The sequence below is a fragment of the Anomalospiza imberbis genome, chromosome 6 (genome assembly GCF_031753505.1).
Source record: "Anomalospiza imberbis isolate Cuckoo-Finch-1a 21T00152 chromosome 6, ASM3175350v1, whole genome shotgun sequence".
Lineage (NCBI taxonomy): Eukaryota > Metazoa > Chordata > Aves > Passeriformes > Viduidae > Anomalospiza > Anomalospiza imberbis.
The window spans coordinates 51,624,468-51,647,328 of NC_089686.1; the positions used below are offsets into that span (position 1 = coordinate 51,624,468).

The window sequence follows — 22,861 nt, forward strand, 5'->3', positions numbered from 1 at the left end:
AGCACAAACCTTCATTTGTCTATTTAAGAACTGTCAGTCCTTGAAACTTGTTCTTTAGCAGCATGCCTGAACATGCTGACTGTTAAAAATCCCAGTGCACGTAGTGCTCTCAACTTTGCTTTTTCAAAGCACAGGTAGTTTTTTGACAGGCTTGCTCACCTGTCCTGTAATATCAAAGCAACAAACTTGGCGGAACTATTTCTGACAGTTTTCCAAGTTTTCTGTGCTCACACAAATGCAATTTGAGAAGCGTTAAAAATATTTTTTATGAATTGCAACGCTCAGTTTTCAAGATATCTGAGGGCATTCTGGGTTTGGCAACCTCCAAATCTGAAACTGGGGGTTGGAAGGTTGTTGTGAAATAGGCTCATCCCTCTTCTGCCCTGATAAGTCATAAAACCTTACAATGTCACTCTATACTTTACTGAAATACTCTGTGTGCACAGAGAAAAGAACTGAACAGGAGGTCAAAAAGTTCTAAATCCTGGCTGTACACTAATCCAGAATAGAGACAAATCTGCATTCCTTGCTTCATATAAATCAACTTCTAGGTCATGCAAAACCTCATCAAATAGACTCAGGTATAACTATCCAACAGGGACAGAAAAAGAATAAGAATTCAGAACTCACATCTACAAACTTTCTTAATCTCATCTACTCAGAGGCATTTGTTTCAGAATAAATATAAAATATTTTATTCGCCTTTCCTACAGTATCCACATTTTCCTTCCAGTTCCAGCAGCTTAGCTGTGGTCCCCAATGTGCTGCCAGTGTCCAGTGAGATCTTTCTGTAGAGGTTTCTATTGTCCAGCTTTGCAAATTAAATTATTTAACACAGTGAGAAAGCATCCCAGAAGAATAGGTTATAAAACCAAAAGCCATTGTCCATCTGCCTGCTGTGAAAAAGGATTCTTATTTTCCATCATCCTTTCAACTACCAATATCACAGTCCATCACGTCTGATGCCTGAGATATCTGGAGAAAATACAACATGTCACATGGGATAATACTAAAGGGATCGAAAAGATCTGAGAATATCTGTGTTGCTTCTGGAGTTACTGAACTGCAAAGGAAATAAAAAGCAAAGTAAAACAAAATAAAATAAAATTTTAAATACCAGCAGAATAGAATCTCCTGCACTATCTCTGTGAATGCAGAAGAACCTCAACATCACCCTGTCTAAACACAGCTTATCAGCCCCAGCCTGTCTCAATTGGAGAGCACTTGGAGCTCATGCACTGGGGAGGGAGGTCACAAGTCAAATGGACCATCTGAGGCAGGGGAAAAGAAGAGCTAATTCTGATCTCAAACTCTGCCCAAAGGGTGCTCAGTCCTCTGAGGGGCTGACTCATCATCTCTGACCAGAAGCTGGGTGCCATCCTGTTGGCAAGACAACTGTAACACCTCAGTTCAACTTGCTGTAACCTTCTTCTATAAGCAAAAAGCTGAAGCACTGGCATAAAACCAGCATACTCCATGGCAGGAAAACTTATCTGTTCCCTGAAGGACACTTTTTGTACAAAGAATGACACAGCTGAGAAATATGCCCTTATTCTTCATCTTTAACTTCATTTTATAATTTTTGCCCTCTCTTTTTTGTCCCTTAGAAGAGTGGATTTCCACCTGCTTCAATCACCAAAGATCTCTGTGTCTCAAATTTGGACTATTTTTCCAACATAATAAATGCTATTACAATCCTCTGTGAACTTTCCAGTCACTTAGTTATACAATTGCACCTCTAAACTTGTCTGTCTCTCACACATGCACTGACATTAATTGCAACCTTTGAGGAAAGGCAAAACAGTTTTCCTACCAAAAGTTAGGTTTTTTTAATTTTCTAAGAAGTAGTCCCACATTCATAACAGACTCTGGACAGGAGCAGTAGTAATATCTCTCACACATACACAATATATCTCTTTTATATAAACAACTGAAAGCAAGAAATCAGATGCAGTAATTTTTTTGGCACCTTGAAAAGCAGAAAGGCAAGGGAGCAGTTGATAAGTAAAGGATGACTCATGGAGGTGCCAAAGCAAGGAAGAGAGAAGGAAACCTATTAATTGAGTATACACAACGTGTCTTATCTGCAAAGGTTGCATCCTGTATCTGAAGGATACATTCCAGCTATAATGACAAACATGACCCTTGGCACACTTGCCAGTGTGCATAAATGTGGCTGGATGCCAGGTGCCCACCAGAGCTGCTCTGTCAGTCCCCCTCCTGAGCTGGACAGGGGACAGAAAATATAACAAAAAATCTCATGGGTCAAGCTAAGAACAGGAAGATATTCCTTACCAATTACCATCACACCATCTGGGGGAAAAAATAATTAATTATCAATCAAATCTGAGTATCATAATGAGAAATATGCCCAAATCTTAAAAACACCTTTCCCCCATCCATCCCCCTTCTTCCTGAGTTCAACTTTACTCCCAGTTTTCTCTACCTTTTTTCCTGCAGCAGCTCAGAGCTACGGGGAATGGGGGCTGTGGTCGGTTCATCACACAGTGTTTCTGCTGCTCTTTCTTCCTTGTGGAGAGGACTCTTCTTCACACTCCTCCTCCCCTGCTCTGGAATGGGGTCACTCTCACTAGAGACAGTTGTTACACTCTTCCCTTGCTCTGGAATGGAGTCGATCCCACTGGAGACAAGCACACTCTTCCCCTGTTCTGGAATGGGATCACTCCCACTGCAAACAGTTATTACACTCTTCATTTGTTCCAGCATGGGGTCTCTCCCACTGGAGACATTCACACTCTCCCCCTGCACCAGAATGGGGTTGCTCCCATGGGAGACAGTGACAATCTTCCCTTGCTCTGGCATGGGATCACACCCAATGGAGACAGTTACACTCTTCCCTTGCTCCGGAATGGCATCTCTCCCACTGGAGACAGGAGCATTTTTTCCCTGCTCCAGAATGGGGTTGCTCCCATTGGAGACAGTAACACTTCTCCCCTGCTCTAGCACGGGGTCTCTCCCATGGGAGACAGTTACAGTCTTCCTTCGCTCCGGAATGTGGTGTCTCCCACGGGAGACAGTTCTCCAAAAACTTCTCCAAGGTGGGTCCTTCCCATGGCTGCAGCTCTTCATTAACTGCTCTGGCTGGGTCCCTTCCACAGGGTGCAGTCCTTCAAGAACAGGCTGTTCCAGTGCAGGTCGACCCCAAGATCACAGGACCTGCCAGCAATCCTTCTCCACAGCGGGCTCCTCTATCCATGGGTCCACAGGTCCTGCCAGGACCCTACTCCAGCACAGACTTCCCATGGGGTCACAGCCTCCTTCAGGCATCCACCTGGTCTGGCATGGGCTCCTCCACAGGCTGCAGGTGGATCTCTGCATCCCCATGGTCCTCCATGGGCTGCAGGGGCACAGCTGCCTCACCATGGGCTGCACCACAGGCTGCAGGGGAATCTCAGCTACGGTGCCTGGAGCACCTCCTCCCCCTCCTTCTGCACTGACCTTGGTGCATGCAGGGCTGTTTCTCACACATTTTCTTACTCCTTTCCTTGTTGGCTGCAATAGCTCCTGCACAGTAACTTTTTTCACTTCTTAAATACATCATCCCAGAGGTGCTACCATCGTCACTGATGGGCTTGGCCTTGGCCAATACAATGGCTTTGTACAGATCAAGAAGTTATATACTTGACTTGAATTTATGAGGGAATTCCTTCTCATTCACTTCCTTTAAAAATCTATTAACCAGTGTTTGATTTTCTTCTGGTTTATGTTAGCATAAATTAAGTGTTGCTAAGGAGAAGTTGCTAAAGATCCAAACTGATGCAAAAGTTAGAGCAGGACAATTTAAGGCATTGATCTGGTGCAAATGCACACTTATGAAAAACAAAGTTTCAGTTTAAATAACATTTGCACTGAAAATTAAATTAGGTAACTACATCTGACTGGTTATAATGTGCTTCACTTTACTTTTAGCTAAACAATCCAGGAAAACAAGGAAATGTGTTGGGCATACCCACAACTGAGCATCATACGAAAAAATTGGCCAGTCAAAAGTTGTTGGGGTTTTTGCTTAGTGGAAGAGAGCTTTGTAAAGCTCTTTGATCTATTTATTCCCCAATCTGTTGGCATATACACATAAACCTGGGGAAAAAAAAAAAAAAAAAAAAAGAAGAAGAAAAAGGGGAAAAAAGGCAAAAGAAAAAACCCAAGTTGTGATTTCCAGTGCTTATTGGTATCATACTTATTTACCTAAGAGTCCAGACAAGGCTAAATTTAACTTGACAGAGGGCTACATCTGGCCCTAATTCAGTTTCACTGCATATTAATAAATGAACAATCGGCCACTGCTGGAGCACTGTGCACACCAATATTCAGGAACATGATCTAAAGGAAACTTTCCAAAAGATTCAGACATTGGCTTCTCTCTGCCTTTTGCTGCCCATAACTGTCAACAGGAGCAGAGTTAGGTCAGGGAAAGACACTCCCCACGACTTTGTTCACCACTATCAAGGGTAACTTAAATGTGTCCATTACTCATCCAGCTGAAATGAGCCTTCCAGACCAGATTTCAGCACCACACCTACAAGAGCTGTGGGATCTCAAGCCTAAATTTGGAATCAGAATAATAGCTGGGGGATTTATATATCCTTTTTAAGCTTTTGATTCTCACAAGACCTTAGCTTGTTATAAAACTGTGGATTTAGTTTTACACTACGTTCTATAAGGAGCTGGCCAATATATATTTACATTTCACTTCACTTTTTATTTCTTCTGAGAATTTGTATGAAGTATAACCCTAAGGAATAAAATATTTTGTGGTCACTGCCCTGCAACAGAAATGCTGAACAGTAAACTGAAAGTTTTGCCTAATTTAGGGCAACTAAACATTAACTTAGAGCAACTAAAAGCAAGAAGATATTTCTCCTATCACACATCCTTTCACTTCCAGGACAAAAATAAGTTTCATGTCCCTACAGGAAGCTACATAGGTAGCACCAGGCAAAGCATTCAGAACATAAAAATGCTATGGTGCACGTGAGGCAATACCAACATCTGTGCATAAAGCAGCATGAAAAACCAACAAGCAACATTTATAAGTTCATCAGCTCTGAAAATATTTGCTCCATATAGACTATACCACCAACAGAATCCTTCCAACAACCTATGGGGTCTCAGATAATAAACATCTGAAGCAGTAAATTGAAGTCCAGATTCTGACCCTAAATTACATCCCTCAGAACCTCACAGAGTTGGACCCGTAATACTGATTTTTTTCCTGAAAAGCACAAGCCTGTGATTTATGCTCTTTATTCAATAAGAAAAAAAAAAAACCAAAAAAACAAAAAAACAACAAGTTGTCTCATAGCCAAGAAAGTACATTTCACAGAAAGTACACTAAAAAAAAGATGCCACAAAAACCCAAAATCGGGCATCAAAACCAATGCAACACACAAAACTGTGCCAGCAGCACCTCACTTAATGCTGTGTTTGCATCTCAGCAGTTAGAAAAATACAGTCATTGTTAGGCATATTCAGCCTAAGTACAAACAAGTATGGTCTCTCTCTAATGGACCAACACTTTCTATATAATAAAACCAAGTTCAGCTTAGCATAGGTATGAACACTGCTGCATAACTTAAAAATTAAGTTAGGTATCCTCTTTAAGAATTAAAGAGGATAAAAAGGAATCTCATCAAAGAGACAAGCATTTAGCCTTGGAGAAATGATTTTCTGCCTGAGAGCAAGAGAGGTAGAGGGAGGGAGGGAAGAGAAGGGCTGTAAAAATGAGTTTTAGTCCCACAGAGTCACTTCTCCTACACCAGAACTGCAAACTCTGGAAAATAAAACTACTGCTATAGCTACTTTCAGTAATCAGAATGTTGGTGTTGAGTTTCTGCCTGTGAGTAGACTGTTCATCTCCTGCAAAACTGGTTATGGGAAAGGACACAAAGGAATTAATTGCTGTAGCACTTCATGCTCTTCCCTTCTGCTGTATTGCTCCTCCTCTCATGCCCCTGACAAGCACACAACTGGCCACCACTGCCATCACTTCACCCAGACTTACTCAGAAACTCTTCCCTCCTGGAAAGATGAAGAATGGAGATGTAGGAATTCTCAGTCCGTGCTGTGCCACAGCCTCTGTGCTCCCTGAACGCTGCCTGCTTCATTTGTCAAGCAGCAAATGACACACTGAGAGGGTTTGTCAAACCTCTGTCCCTTTGTGTGCTTAAGGGGAGGAAAGTGCCGTTAATGTTTAACAAAACAGGAGCAAAGCCTTTCTCTGCAATCTCACGTGTTGGCTTTGAAGGCACCGGTGTGTGGGAAATCTGGCAAGCCAGAAGTTTGCCCCTAGTAGCCCATAAAAATTGAGTTTTTATTTTAAAGTTACAGGAAGCAACAGTTTGTAATACGTTCCTGAAGCTCTGAAGTGAGGCAATCCTCAGTTCCTTTAGCTGCCTGATGCTAAAGAACTCATAGATGTGTCAGGGACCAATCCACACACACAGAGCAAACCTGCCAGGCTCAGCCCCTATCTTGAAGCCCACATGGGTGACAGTACTGTTTGACAGGAAAGGGAGAGGTTAAAATGCACATTCAAATGCTTTCAGGCCCCTGCCAACAAATGGCCACAGGCTGTCTGCCATCTCCCCTTTTCCTGTGTTGACATAATGTGGCTTCCCAGCCCAGCACAAATCGAGGGGACAGAGGTCTGGTGTGGGAGCAGTCTCATTACTGGGCATTTGTTAGGTTATGTGGACTGACAGCTCCTCTTCTGGCCCCAGCTGCCAGGGTGAGTCAGGGTGAGTGTCCCACTGCACAATAAAACAGGTGAGTCAGCTGGAGACATCCACGCTGTGACAGCAGGAGGATTAACCAGCACTACCCAAGCCTGAGTGTCACCAGCACTGCCCATCCTGGCACTGAAGTCCCCTGCACCAGCATTGTTAAAAGGAACTTCTGAGCTTTTAGCTAGCAGAATTTGAATCACAAAGCCTTTCTACTGCAACTGCAATTAATTCTGCTTTTACAGCTAAATGGTTATGTTGTTACCTGGAAAAAGCTTGCTTTTAGGAAATTGTGATGCATGATGGGCTTATCCTAGGAATCCAAAATGAAACATACTATTTCCATCTATTAGCTGCTCTTAATTGTTTGTCAAAAAAGTACTTGCTGTACAGCCACAGTATTGTGGGTCACCTATGTTGAAGTGACCCTATTTTACAGTCCTAACATTTGCTTTCTATAGCTAATGAGAGAACAAATTATTACTTCTCATTTACTTCAGCATTTTCCTACAGCTCCCTCACAATAAAATACTAACATATATTGTCAATAAAGCTCATCATCAATATGATAATCATAAAATATTTCCTTTATAATAATAATGATTTAACAAAGAGCTTCAGGAGCAACATATGGAAGCTCTGGGCAAAATTTTCATATCTGGTTAATAACAAACAGGATATTTAAGCTCTCAAAAAAAGTAGTCGGGCTCTTATAAGAGATGTCATTCCTGTTGACTACAATAGAATTTCATGGATTAACTCAATAAATCATTTTTTTCAGTGTTATTTTGTTATTAGGAACATCATATCTGTAACAATGGTATATTTAGTTGTGCTTTCAGCACTGAAGCCCATCCTACCAGTTGCCTGCTGCTCAACAGCTCCAGGGTTCCCTGGTACCAAGGGAATGGGACACGTTCCCTTGTGACACACTGCCAGTTCTATACACAGGACTTGGCCAGAATGGAAATGACTTCAGAGTGCATGATGGGAATTGTGACAAAGGTCACAATTCGAAAAAGTCTCCCAGGAACTATGGGCATTTTTGCAGGTATATATTTTAATAATATGGATGGATGCTACCTGTGTATTTCCATTAGCCCCTCTTTTCCTGCTTGAAGAAAAATGCTTACAGTTTATTTTGCTTTTAAACCCCATTTGTTGTCAATGTTCATTCCTCAAGTATGAGCTAAATGTGATGCTCAGTGTGGAGACTGAATCAAGCACGGAGCTAATTCCCAGTTTTATCACACAATATTGCCTGGTGGCTATGCTATTTAGAGGATGAAGCCTGTGAGGATGCTATGTCTGTGCACTTCTTGCTTTGTTTTCCCAGGCAAATGGTTTTTTTTTTCCAGTCAGGGGAGAAACACATATTATTTACCTTATTACATTCAGATCTTCCTTTCAAATTCATCTTCAAGAATTCTGCTATGTCTTCTTTTAATGTTGTGCTCTGCACAAGTGGAAAATATCTTTTTAGGATAACCAAACAATGTGGGAAATTGATAAGACAACACAGAGCCTTTCATTTCCAAGGCACTGATTCAAATCCAGACTGATTAGGGCACAGCACATAAATTGTTCTCCCATATTGGTGGCTTTTCAAGAGTGCAAGTGTAAAGAGATGAGTGTCTTAGACAGCTTCTAAATGGACAGATATTCACAGAACATGAAAAATCATTTGCAGTGCTGATCACTTGCATCTTTGCTGGTCTTCTCAGATTTTCAGCATCTCCGTGGTCCAGAAAGCAATAGAGTTTCATTCCAGAAAAAATTGAAATATTAGCATTATGATGTAAAAATGTTTTGCACATGACTACTATGTCTCACTTCCTATGGCTACCCAAAAAACAAATTCACATAAAATTTGTGCTCTGATTCTCTGATACTGCACAAGTAGGAAATCCTGTGGGTGTTTTAACATGTGTCTTCCTCATTGCTTCTATTCACTACAGTTCAATGCAGTAAAAGCACTAGAAAAATATGAGAAACATTTCCAAAATCAAGCTCTTGTAATAATTTCCTGTAAAAATATCTAAGTTCATTTCATATCTTAGTACCCCTGAGTACCTTATTGTAAATATAGTGATTAAACAAATAAGGATTGCAGAGTATTCTAAGTAGTCTTCATACTGCAACAGTTGCATTAAAAAGGCCTCTTTAGTGTAACCTCTCATCTAGAACTCTGTTTTTTAAAGACTTCTTATTTTCTCTAATTTTTTTCACTTCCAGTGGTTTTGGCAAATATAAACCTTAATCAAAAAGGTAATTTTAATGATAAGGTATGATTTTCTTCATATAAAAACAAAGCATTCCAAGTGTCATGAGAATTAAATTACAATGGCAAGGAATTCACTACATTCCTGTAGCCTCTAAGTAATAATAAAGTCAACTTGATCTGAAGCTTTATGAAGCAAAATCCAATCAAAATTTTAGGATTTGCTGGGGTGTTTTCTTAGGAAGCTATGCAAATAGGAGGGAGATATTGATAAAATTTCCAGCTAAGAGAAAGTGATTTGTTTGACTGACAAGTGCATTCTTCCTGAATGGACTTTTAAAATTAAAGTGAAATAAACCAGCCAGCAATAGAAATGGAATAGCAAAATTCCCCACTGTTTGAGGAAGCCCAAAGGATGCATCCAGAAGCAGGTCCACTTCTCCAGTTCTATCTTCATCTAATTAGAAGCTGTCACCTCATCTCACAAACCATTCCTCTCATGTCTGTAGTCCACTGTGCTCTCAGAGTGTTTCTGCAGCCCTGCTGAGGTGACTTGCAGAGATTCCAGCACAGCCTGAGCTCTGCCAGGCCGGGGTCAGTGCCCAGCAGCACGAGGGAGGGGAACATCGTGCCTCGGAGCGTCAGAAATCAGCATGGCACCGCTGCCACTCACCCAGATAATGGCAACAGGACAGTCAAACCCTGTATTCAAGCCCTTCCCAGCTTCAGGGTCATCAGCACTTGAACCAGCACTTTGGCTCATTCCCACTGCAAATGTTTCTGTTCCTGATGGTAGTAGGTGCCCTCCCACTTCCCATGGCCCAGCTCAGAGTTCAGCTGCCAGAGCTTCATGTCCCAGATGCACCTCCAGTCTTACAGGGTGAAGAACAGCTCTTATTCCCTTCTGAACCAATTGAAACTCTGCACTGCTGGGAGCTGAGCTGCTGAAAAATTGTCAGCTGCATGGTTCAGGCTGTTTCTGCTTGTAAAGGAAAGGGTACAATATTTGCTAATAGATTTCATATCAGTTATTCAGTTTTCATCATCATTTGGCTGAAGTTTATTTGTATGGTTTTCTACATCTACAGTGGTTTAAACAAAATTTAAAAAGCTGTGTTTCATCACAGCTCCAATAACTGAGAATATTGTTTAGTCTTGGAATTTTATTAAGTCACTATTCTTCCTCTTCTCAAGCTGACTGTCAAAATATTAAAACTTTTTTCTCTTCTGCAGCAATAAACATTTTCTACAGGAGGTTTGTTGTTTTTCTTTCTCACAAATTCAAAAAGAGCTCATAAATGTTCTCACTAGTACTTCTGAGCAGTAGGCAATTACTTTTGGGAGGAAAATCCATCTCAGCAGTTCAGTGTGGAGTGCCTTATTGCCTTGAGCCCTGCTCAGCTGCCAGGAGATTTCCCACGCAGAGTGGAGAGGTCCCAGCCCAGGCAGTGGGGAGAGGCTGGGACATGCCGAGACCATGTGAGCTTAACTCACACCACTGACTTCTTGCTGCTCTAACAAAGTCCCTGATGGCCACTCTGGCTGGAAAAACTGGGAGATGTTTTAGCCCAGGCCACCCCACAATTGATGGGGCAACAGATTTTTTTATTTTAAAATAAAAATGAAAAAAAGCCTTGGCTTCCTGCTTTAGGCATACATAACTGACTCTCCTTTTCAAGCTGCTCTCACTCCTTCCTCCTCCGAGCTCTCAAATAAAACGTGCATGCCCAAATATGCACAAAACAGTACCTACTAATCTTCCAAACATGCACAGATGTCAAAAGTTGTAAACAGCTAGCAACCACTTCTAGGCCTGCTGCCTTCCCTGTTCCTGTGTGCTAAGTCTGAGCCCAGGCAGAGAGCAACTTTCACCTTTAATTAAAATGGAGCCTTTCACCTGTAATTGAAATGCAGCCATCCACAAGGGAAACAAGAAGCTTTGCTATCACTCACAGCAATACTGTCCACATATTGAGCAAGGAAAGAGTAAGAGATGAGAAAAATATCATAAGTGTGCTAAGACAATGGCATTCACACAAAATTAGTGGGAAAATGGCACACATTAGAATTTCAAATAAGATCAAAACCTCATTGCTTTAGAGCAATGCAGAGAGCTGACGATGCATCTTTTGATTTGCAAGTAATTGCATTCTTCACAATGCTCTCCAATCAGAAAACTCAGGGTATGGAATAAATCCCATAGTCTTCAAATTTATATTCACATGGAATACATAAATGCAATTAATTACATTTTATTTCTCTTACTGGTAATAATTTTTTTACAGTAGGACCAGGGCTCCACTGTGGTGGATGCAGATTTATCTCCCTCCCAAGGCTCTGTAACTAATGGTGAGGGAGTTGTTCAGTGTTGTCCTCCCCTATCTGCCCCTGGAGTCATCCACCCTGGATGCAAACACAGCTCCTCTGCATTAGTCACAGGATAATTCATTGCCAGTGCAGGCAGACTGTGTCACATCTGCATGAATGACCAGACAATAAATCTGGGCAGTGCCTACAATTCAACACAGAGCTGAGGATCACTGGTTAATTTGCATTTTTTTTTCTTGTATTAGGAGTAGCAGAAAGGTTGAATGAATGAGAATTAAATATTGTTACATATCTGATAACACAAACAAAAGGCCCTACATTTGCATCCATGAAGGGATGTCTCTAAATGAGACACAAGTCCTGCACAGACACTGCCTCTCTGAAGATGACCTTTCTTCCTAAACAGATGAGTTTTCCTCAAGATATGAGATTATCTTTGAAATTAAAAATTTACTGAGGAAAGGGAAGAGAATAAAGCACTCTAATGACAAGCCAGCAGAGAAAAAAAACTGCCAGCCCTACTCCAGCACTGACAGCAGAGCACTGCTTAACTCCAGCACTGGATGTATCTACATATCCTTTTATTTAAGAATTATGAAGGTGTCAATTCCTAAGACAAAATATTTCTAGACATCTGCCCAGCCCATAACCACATAATCCTTTCAAGGGAAACAAAGTATTTTGGTTGGATTTCGTAATGTGGACCAAGAATTAATTTCACTTTAAAATAAATAAATACATTTGATATAAAAATTAATGAGCTTAGCTTGAGTATGACTGATTTTGGAAGTGATCATACATCTCAGGTTTTTAAGGCTGAAGCACAGGCACAAAATCTTCCTTCAACTAAGATTTTTCTAGAAGTTTTCTTAGTTTAAGACCTTTCTAAGATTGTTTCTGCCTTGAGAGAAATGCAGTAACAAAACACAGGACCTTGACGTGCATGTGAAACAGCTGAGCATGGACCTGTGTACATGATGGAGACACAAAACCAACCCAAAACAAAATTTCTAGTAACCAAGTCATGGGCTTACTTTGTTAAAAAATGTAAGTCATTATTTATTTGATACTTACAGAATTATAAACAATCCACTTCAAATGCTCCTGAGGTGTTTTTAGTTATATTAGTCCAGACTCTATTGCCTTCACTGCAGGTAGGGTAGCTCCACCAATTAAATTTCTGTCCTATTAATTTTAACTCAGGAGAAGGAAAATGTTCTGACCCACAAAGCTAGTGCAAACATATCTCAGCAAGTTAGGCTAATGTAGGGGTGACAAACTGTCAGTGACAGCAGGAAAGTCCTCACACGCTGCTGGGAGATAAAAACCAAAGCCGGTATTTAGAAGTTTGTGGGTACTCAGCTTGGTTCTTCTCAAGCAAGAAGAAAGATCCAACTCATGATATCAGATTTCAGTTTTAAGTAAGTAAGAGTGTATTTGGTTCAAAAACTCAACTAAAAGTACTTAGAAAGAAGTTTTATGAGCCTTATTTGAATAGACACTTTGTAACTTGGTGCTCATGGCAAATTGCAGATGTAATCCTTTTTTTGCACAAACCTCTGGTGTGTTGCTATAGCACCCGCTGACATCAGTGTCCCCAGTTTATTATGGCAATAAATCATGATTGCTCATCTGGAGAATATTCTCCACCAACATCCTCTGGTGAGGACATCACCTTTCCTGTGGAGACTGGGCGGAAAGACAGCAATACACATCACAAAATCCAGATTGTGACAAAACACCTGTGATTCCAGTGGCACAGCTTTCCTCAGACACATAGCCTCTAAGAACAGCTTTCCTCAGACATAGTCCTTTTCCAGAACTGGAATCAGGGTTGGTTTCTGCTTTGGCTATCTTCCCAAGTCAAATTCAGAGACACTAAATTTGAAAGATGTTTATTCTAACTCAGCAGAGCAGTCCCTCTATATATTCTACCAAAGTCACCATGCTAGTAAAATGTTTACCTGCAGCAAACTTAATTTTTTGTTCACTGTAATTGGTTTTGTAAAATGTTTTTGAGCTTTACAAAGCCCTTATCTATTCTCCAAGTTGGGACCCATACATAACGCACACCCTGTACCACAGAAAATTTTACAGGCAAAGAGAAATTCTGCCACTTACAAATACACTGAAAGAAGTCTGTATCTCCAAAACCTGACATCATTTAAGCCTCAGGCAATAAACCCAGATAAAAAAACTAAATCAATGGGGTCCTCTAAAAACAAACCCTTCCTGTACTTCAGTTACTGCAGCAGTTGAGAAGGCTTAAGTGCATAAAATGCTTTGAAATGCAGAGTTAAGAGGTGGTATATTAGCCAGAGACAAAGACATTAAGAATTATTTACAGAAGTTGTGTAGCCACAAAATATTTTTCAGCTCTGGACTGGTCCTTGTTGCATTTAGCATCTCAAACAGCTGCAATTTTAAGATATAATGTTATATTAATATATAATTCTTCTGTTCAGAATTTTTTTTACTCCTTGTATCTGTCATACTACATAGCCTACAAGTTTGAAACCTGTATTTTGCATTATTTAATAGACATAACTGTCGGTCTGTTTTAATACAGTACAGTGTAGAGGTGATTTTTAAGTCAAAGACAGTAGTGCCATTTCTATATTTACCTTTGATTGCACTGGAGAAAACACAAGTTTTGGACAAATACTAATAATAGAGTTTCTGATAAAATGCAAATACTCCAGATAAATATTAAATCATTTGCTAAGGGAAAGCAAGCTACATTGTATGGAAAGAGCTACAAACACCACTGTGCCTTCCTGAGATTTCTGTTCTCTTAAGGTTTCCTCAGAGTTACACTGATCCTTATAACTACAGGGAAATCAAACTCATTTGATGCAACAGGGTCATGGTCGTGCACTAGCTGCAATCATGCTATGGGCTCCTTTGTCCCCTGCTGAATGATTAAGAAAATTTCACAGAGCTGCTTCCTGCCAGAATTGCTAAGTCACTTCCAGCTACACACAAGGTGCTATCCTATCCTTCCATTCCTTGGCATTCACCTCAGTGACTAACAAGGAAGGATGAAAGTTGTACCCTGGAAGTTCACTGAAAGCCAGAGTTTCCTTTTGTAAGCATAACAATTTCTCCAATTTGCTTCCTGTAACTGACTCTTGTTCCAAGCAACATCAGAATGTTCCCTCTGGCTTGGACCAAAATAGCATTCCTGGTCCAAGGTTCAGTCACTGACCATGAGAGTTAGCAGGTGCCTGGAGAAGAGAATAATAACGTGCAGAGCAACTTAACCAGCTTAAGTCTATTGACTCAAGAGATTTTATTTTTATGACTAAAAGGATTTGGAAGATTTTTCTTCCATGGATTTGTCTGACTGCAGCATCTCATAACAGTAAATTTTATGGTTTAAAAGCATGCTGCCTTCTTTTCAACTGATTCTTGACCTGTTGTCTTCTGGCTTCATTGGATTTATATTTGTTCTTAAATGGAAAGAGTACTTTTTTCCCTATTTATCATCTCTGTTCTAGATATCATTTCAGATACTCCTCTTCCCCTTCAATCCTTTCCTTTCTAGGATGAAGAGTCACAATGAATCTACTCTTGTCTTGTAGTGAAAATGTTTCCTACCTTCAACCACCTTTGTCATACTACAATTTTCCCACTCAGAGCACAGTCAAGTTTTCTCTCCTGACATACACAAAAATCTCAGTTTTTAACAAGTGGTGAATGAACTTCAGGGAATTTAAAAAAATGCATTAGTATGGTTTTATTTAAAGCACTTCATTTTCCTCAGGTACAGGAGTTCTTTTCCCCTCCTGTGCTCACAGCAGAAACCCATGAATCCCATGACCAGATTCTCAGGTGAAACTCACAGTTATCCTCCCAAATAATGTCCTTGCTCTGTTCTCCATCTTTCCTTCCTTTCCTGAAGTGCCATTCAAACACCTCTGGTGGAAAAATGGCTCTGGTGATTCATGACAGTTAATTCCCTCTCTGGTGAGGACCAAAGGAATTTTAGTTACTGCAAGAATCTTAATGCCTGCAAAGCATGCAGCTGTATGGATGTTTATGTGGAGACACCTCCTTTCCACTGAAGATTTTTATTATTAAAATTTAAATCCATGATCTACAGGTCTCTGAATCACAGCCAAAGTAACTACAAAGTCTTCTAGAGACTTTACTGACCTTTGCCTCTGACCTAAAAGGAATCACAAAATGTTGAACCAGCTGATGTCACCATATCCCTGAATCACACCTTGCATCTTAGAATCACAGAATCATTGAGGTCAGAAAAGACCTTTAAACCATCAGCTGAGCAATCTTGAAACAATAAACCCCATCAAAACTAAGATTGACAGGAAAATAACTCTTAAAAATATATCTTAGCAACCAGGAGACTGCTACACCTGTGTTATGCCAGTATCAACACTAACTGAAACTCTGCTACCACAGATTATAAAGTACATTTGCAAGTTTCCAAATGCCCAGTCAAATCCCACACTAAACAGAGACAGTGACTGCCCAGTTTAAGTGAATCTTTGAACATGCTTACAATAAATTTTGCAAGCTCTAAACTTTTATGATGGCAGCACTTACAACACTGATTTACAGTCTGACTCAAAGGAAGAATGCTCATGGTTGACTCAAATAACATCCTCTTGCAGGGTTTCTCAGAGACAGGTGAAGATTACATAAGGCAAAATGATGGATTGAGAAATAGTGCATGACCACCTCTTCATCTTGTCCCTTGTTGTGCAAGTGCAACTTAAAGACTTTCCTTAGCTTCAGGCACTTACTTGTACTTACAAAAGCTCTTCCTGATAAATTCTAATTGAAACAGATGATGATAAGGAAAGAGTTTATTTGACAGTTACTATCCAATAACTTAGTATCCCACAGCTATTCAGAAGGGAAATTATTTCAGAACAAAAGACTTGTCCAAAGTTTGCCAAAGTCTAGACCCAAGTTCCCAGCACCAATGTGTCTGCACTGGTGGAAGGACAACAAACAACTTGCGAACTCCAGAGATCATTAAGGAATTGTTTTTAATATCTATGTATTAATATCTCTCTGGAAATTCCTTAAGCAACCCTGGCCCTCATTATTTTATCTTTTTACTATTTTGTACTAAGAGATGGCAAACACACAAACTGGGAAGTGTACAAGGATATGGAGCCCACTTCTGCTGAGCTCTACCACAGCATAATATACCTATTAAAAAAACCATAATGGATGCTGGTTGTCTGCATCTTTCTTTGACTGCACATTTTTAAAAGTTTAGTTTTTCCTCTAACTGCGAATTACAAAGATAAAATAATTTGCAAAGTAGGTTAATGCTACAGAAAGGACAAATAAGCAAAGCAACAGAGATGAGCCCTGTACTTTACATTCAGCCCTTTCCCACCTGCCGCCTGACCTGCAACAGGAGACTGTCTGACCATGGTCTGTGAAGGCAGATACAGCAGAGGAAACGTGACACAAACCAACACAAAACACCAACTGAAGACTGGCAGTGCAGGAGAGCTGGCATGCAATCACATGGCTGAGGATTTCAGCCAAAGTTTCTGAGCTCTATACAGCACCTTCCACACAGGTCCTTCCTTGCAATCACTCCCATCATAACCAGCCCATAAGCAGCATCTGTTCAATAAGAAACCTTTCTTCTTATCATGGCTCCTCCACTCTCTACAAAAAAATTCCCTCGGCCCAGCAAAGCTCTCTTTGTGTCAGAATAGAGGTTGCTTACTCTTGAACAGACATCTTGTTCCAAACACAGACAAACTTTACTCAAAATCTACAAATCCTGCAGATCTCCACTTACCTATCCAGAGTGTCCTGAAGCACTTTACTCCTTCCAGCTCTGCTGTTGACACTGCTGTTCTTGTTGGCAGTCATGGTCATTTCTGCTTTCTACAAATGTGGATATCTGTGAGAAGAAAAGTCAAGTAAGCTTCAACAAGCCCAAATGACAATTAACTCCTTGAACTACTATTCTGTGTAAAGGCAGAAGTCCAGGTTGCTTCACATTCTATAAAATGCAATCAGTATAGTGATGATCCTGAAAAACAAAACCCTTTATTGCTCCTATTGCACATCCACAGCCAAGTTTATCACAGCCCAGTGCTATAAATGGAAATAACTTATGGGAAGTAGGTGTGTGCTTCAGGTGCTGGCCTGTCTGATGAACAGAGCTTGATAACAAGTTGACATATTATCACAGGTTTGGTGTGGTTCTTCCATCCATCAGAGTATGTGGAGATCCCAGCAACGGCACTGCGTGATACTTGCAAACACCATAGCTGTGACTGGAAGTTTGACCACACCACAGCTATCCCCAAGAAATAAAAAAAACTTTCTCACCTTTAAAGTGCAGCTCTGATATGGAAATATTTTCCAATAGTGAAAATTATTAAATGATGGATTTTTGAATACAATTTTCAAATCTGATTGTGATATGACAATGTCACAAGCAGTCTTCTCTATTGGCCTCTGGATTCTTTAAGTATAGCTGTCTTAGGACACTTTTAAAGTCTCAGGAAATATAAAGGATCTTTATCAATTCCTAGCTGGTTTTATAGTAATTTGGTAATCCCAAAGCAGTGAACTTAATTTCAGCCCTGTGCATAAAGTTAGGTGCCCAGAAGATGGGTCTCACTTCTGTGACATTGCTGCACACTGCAAAGAAGCAGCCCAGTACCATGATTTATTTTACCTTCGTTCTGCTCTCTTAATAGCAATGTCATGCTGTGACATTGTGACTGAAGGGAAAACATGATATAGGTAAAAGCCACGATGTCATCCAAAGGATGAAAAACCAGGAATCCCTAATATCAATAGGATCTCATTAGCCCCCTCACTGATTATATCCCATGTTTCTCCAGTGTAAAGCACAGCTCTTAGCGGCTATTTCTTCTGTCATTGTAATCCCTTGAGAAATATTTTGCAAAATGAGGGAGGAATGTATTTTTATGTCATGATAAGATTCCTAAAATGCCAGCAGAGTTCCTTGAGAAAGAAAATGAACAGTATTTATTCCACCTGAGGCTACAGGAGTCACTTATGAAGGATTCTGCAGCTCTTCTGGCATCAGTCTGGGTGGTTTCTGAGATGCTGCTTAGTTTATAAACTCAGGCATCTACCATGGTTTACAGTACTGACACCCAGGATCTGACCAGAACTACCAATTTTTATGACCATTAACAGCACAGCTAATGCAAATATAAGGAGTGTTACGAAACTTCTTGTTTACTCAAACCCACAGGAAGTCCAGACTGCTTGAGAAGCCACTGTAATGTGATGCTGCAAAACAAGCTGGGGGCTGACAACACACACAAAAATCCCTGTACTACCAGACCTATCAAAGACAACAAGAACATTCTCTAAACCACTTTATTCCAAGCAGTTCTGCCACAAACACAGTCAGAAAATCTGCAGACTACAGCTCCAGAGGCAGAGTCAATCATGCTGACCACAAGTCTCCAGGTCTACTTGTCCTTCTCTGCTGCCTTGTATTAATTTTCCCAGATTAAGCAGAGATTTTTTTTCCCCTGGTTGGTAGCATTTTTTCTACACTGAAGCTCCCTAAATTCCTCCAGGGTCTCATTGCTACTGTTAGCATTATGTTATCAAGATTACAGGACTGTTACAGAACTGCCTGTTCCGACTGGAAAAGGGATTGCATGGGACAAAAAAGGCAGCCTGCTAATGCTGGCCAAGCTTTCTAGGACTGTACTTTCCACAGGGATTAAGCAGATCTTTTTATGTTTTCCACACACCAGTTCAATACGTTTACTGTGTTAAATCTAAATCACTTATTAGCACTTAATGTGAGAAAAATAAGAGAGATGAACACAGCATAAGGAGAACAATAGCTGTTAGCATGCATGTGTAACATTAATTTTCCAAGATTTGCTTTTCTGTTCAAGGCAAAAATAAGCTGAAGGGACCCTCAAAAAGATGGGAGACTGATCTGACACATTAAAAAAATGTAGTGTACTTTTATGCTGCTGGTTTTGAGAGTCCACTTTTCCCATACCCAAAATCAGATTGGGGTGGGGGGAGGGAAAAAAAAGTATGTCAAAGTTTGGTAAAAATCATCATCATCAACATTTAAAAGGAGTGATTATTTAAACGTTACATTTCAAAGCCACCTTAAATGTCAAGTAAAACAAAGTCGTTTGTTGTCAGCTAAAGATAAATTGAGTTACTAAAGACAATTTCTCAAGATATGTCAAATTTACTGATATAAGTGTGTTCCTTCCCATGCAGTTGGGATTATGGTATAGATGGTGATATCAACTGACTTTTCTATTCAGTTATCCTTTAAAGCTTATTTTGGATTAATATATTCATGCAGGTGATGCTGGTATCATCCCAGCATATGCAGAAAAAATGCAAACAACACAAACATGGCAGAAAAGTATTCAGCCATTTGCATAGGTGCCTGTAAGGAAGGACTTATATCACCCCAAAAAAAACACCCACCCATACACCAATCCACATCACCTCAAAAATAAAGGGGAAAAAAGAAAATAGAGACAAAGAAACAAGAAAAGAAAACCTAAATGAAATGTTATGATTATGTAGAAAATTATTTTAAGAGTCTTCAAATGAGTCTGACAGCCTGGAAGTTTATTGAATCTTTGCAGGGTCAGAATCACATCCCTTGGGCTTGGGTGAGAGCATTCCACATTACAGTATTTGCAAATTATTTTTCACAAAGCAATGTAAACCAAAATCTCTCAAGTATTGTGACATACTGTTAAAAACAAATCCAAAAATAATCATGTCACACAGATTCTGCATTGTCTTGTAAACAGTCTAACAAACCTGGCCTAGAAATGCAGAATTCTGTTTTATTTGTAAATATAAAGAATTCCTCTGAAACCCTTATTTAGCCATTATTTGTGCTGTGCTCCAGACATGGTTTCATTAATTTCACTAGGATAGCTCTCAAATTGGCAATTTAATGAGCCCAAATGGTAGAATCATTGTATCAATTTTGCCTAAAACCTCCACAAACCATTTATCAGCATCAAAAACTAAAGATGACAGACAAATATGAAAAATTATTTGATGGCAACATGCAATCTGCTGCTCATGCCAGGCAGAGTTCAGCATCCTGACTAAAAAGGGTTGCTACAAAGTGGATGTTTCCTAACAGATCTTTATCACTGCAAGAAGATCCAACACAGAATATTCCTTATGGACCATCTTCCCCCTGTTAATTGTATACTTACACATTTTTATTAAACGGTGGCTTGGAGTTTTTTTATGGGGCACTGAAAGCCATCACACTTTGGGCTAATGAACAATACAGCACCATTGAATGCTTAATCCCATTAACCAGCCCTGTTAGCAGGGGAGGGGTAAATCCTCTGCTCCTCCCCTCTGTAGTTTAAAATTATTCTTAATTCCCTAAAGCATCCCAACATTTTGGAAGCACCCACTCTCAGTCCCACTACTGAAAAAGTGGAAGTTTTTTTTTTTTTCACTAAAAGCTGTGAATGGGTTGAGGAGTGAGGCTTGGAGCAAGCACCTGGAAAGTCAAAGCAACACAGAATGCTTAAATTGCTTTATAGCTTCAAGAAAACCTCCTGCTCTCTAATACACAGTGTCCATCAGTCAGCACATTCCAAGAACTGATTCCTTCCTCTCCTTCTGTGGAAGGTGACTATCACTGAACCCAGAAGAAGAATTTACATGTGGTGTCTGATGACTTGAGAAGGGAGCCTCTGATTGTAGGTTCCCAAGCCCTCTCCTGGCATTATCACTAACATGCCTTGAAATCTACTTGAGATCTTGAGTTCTGATTGAGTTTTCCATGCAGATTGAAATTCCACTGATCTGGGACCTGGAAAATATGGGAAAATACTACTCCTTTGTTCTGCCCCACAGGGCAGACACCTGGAGACATAACAGGAAGTCATAACAGGGAAGAACAGCAGGCTGCTAAAACAAATTCATGTTTTTGAAAAATTACAACAAATACAATTTTTCACAAATATATGTATAATAATTGATGTGTCTACTTATTTTTGTCTTAACAATAGCTGCAATAGCATGGCTTTAGCCATTAAGAAGTTAGCTTAACATGTTAATTTGCTTTCCTGAGTGCTTTAAGGGAGGTTGTCCACATGTCAAGAGGTGTAGTGCAGCTGAACTCTCCTTTATGAGTTGCAGCCTGCTTTATGGCAATTTGCCTACTCCCTTCCAGTAAAACAGATAATTATGTCCTTCCAGAAAAATGTCAGTTCTGATGAACTGGAAAGTCCAACATAATGTTTAAAGATTCCTGCTTTGAGAGGGTGCCTGCAGAGACTCCTGAGAACATTGTTACCAGAACTCCATCAGGAATACCTGTTCTCTGGACTAGGGTTAACTCCACAGTCTCATCCAAAATTTCCCTCCCTATAATCCACAGCCTGTTTTCAACCAAGTCAGTGACCAGTCTCTCTGCTAAGCTTTCACAGCTGGGTGGCAACTTTAATTCTAGCACAAACTTCCTACTATAACCAGCAGAAGCAGTGAACTTGGTTGCCATTGACCCTTGCAATGCAAAAACCACCCTCTCAGCAGTTCAGTCCCCACTGAACTGAACTGGTACTACTGGGAAACTGATGTTGCAGCACTTACTGGAGGGGAAAGAAGTTACGTCCCCCAAGCACTCTGCCTAAAGTAAAGACAGCTCTCCATGCACCCTTCACCCTCCTTTCCTGTTTTTCTGCAACCTAAAATGCTTTCCCCTTTTCTGATGTTCTTGTTCTTTCCTATTTTGTGCCTTTATTCTATCTTCCTCGCCCTACTTTATCTTCTTATTACTTCATTTATCTTCTCTCAAGCTATTCTTCCCCCACTCCTTAATTGAAAATGGGCAACACCTGATAGAGAGAACAGACCTCACTTGAAATACACTGCAGTCCAAACCTAATGCCTGAACTAGGTATGAACTTAGGGCTAAACTCCCCTATTACCCTTAGCAATCCTAGGGTAATCACAGCTTCCAAACTGGAAGGAAAACAACATGAAAATCAAGGAAGAAGACATTCAGAGAAGGAGGTATGAACAGAAAATGTCTGTTATTGAACCAGAAATTAGTCTTTCCCTGTGGAGGCTAAAGAAAAGGTTTGGTTTTAAAAAATACATTGACTTTTTCAAGCTTAAATATCTTGATTTGAGATACCAGGGTAGAAAGGGTCTACTTAGAAACTATGCCCAACATGTATCACGATTCTTTGGTATTATTCTTCCTTTGTTCTTTCCCTTCATCCTCAGGATTTTTGCATAAAACCAACCATTTAAGTCTCAGGAGCTCGCTTGTTCCTGTTGCTTACTGCTCAGTGAAGTCATAATGCTCTAATAGTGACATCAACACCATTTGCACAATAATGAATTTCTTCTTGTGACACAAAAACCAAATTATAAATTTGCGAAGGAATGAGAGTTGGGTAGCTTTGAGGAACAAAGATTCTTTTCCATTAATATCTCTTGTGTCACAAAGGATACAATAAATGAGAAAATAGAGAGAGATGAGAAAATGTTCTTTGGTATTTCCCACAGGGTGTGACCAGACCCTAAAAACATCCCAATGCAATTC

General features: G+C 40.1%; 1 protein-coding gene across 3 annotated transcripts in view; it reads right to left on the bottom strand.

The window, feature by feature from the left end:
* The window catches only part of DENND2B (DENN domain containing 2B), a 175,616-nt gene that overhangs the window by 76,207 nt on the left and 76,548 nt on the right, over nt 1–22,861 (bottom strand). For all 3 annotated transcript variants that reach the window (XM_068194159.1, XM_068194157.1, XM_068194158.1), the window contains one exon: nt 17,087–17,191. In XM_068194159.1, the coding sequence (XP_068050260.1) occupies nt 17,087–17,166 (80 nt within the window). In that variant the 5' untranslated portion in view covers nt 17,167–17,191. The remainder of the gene's footprint in view (nt 1–17,086; nt 17,192–22,861) is intronic.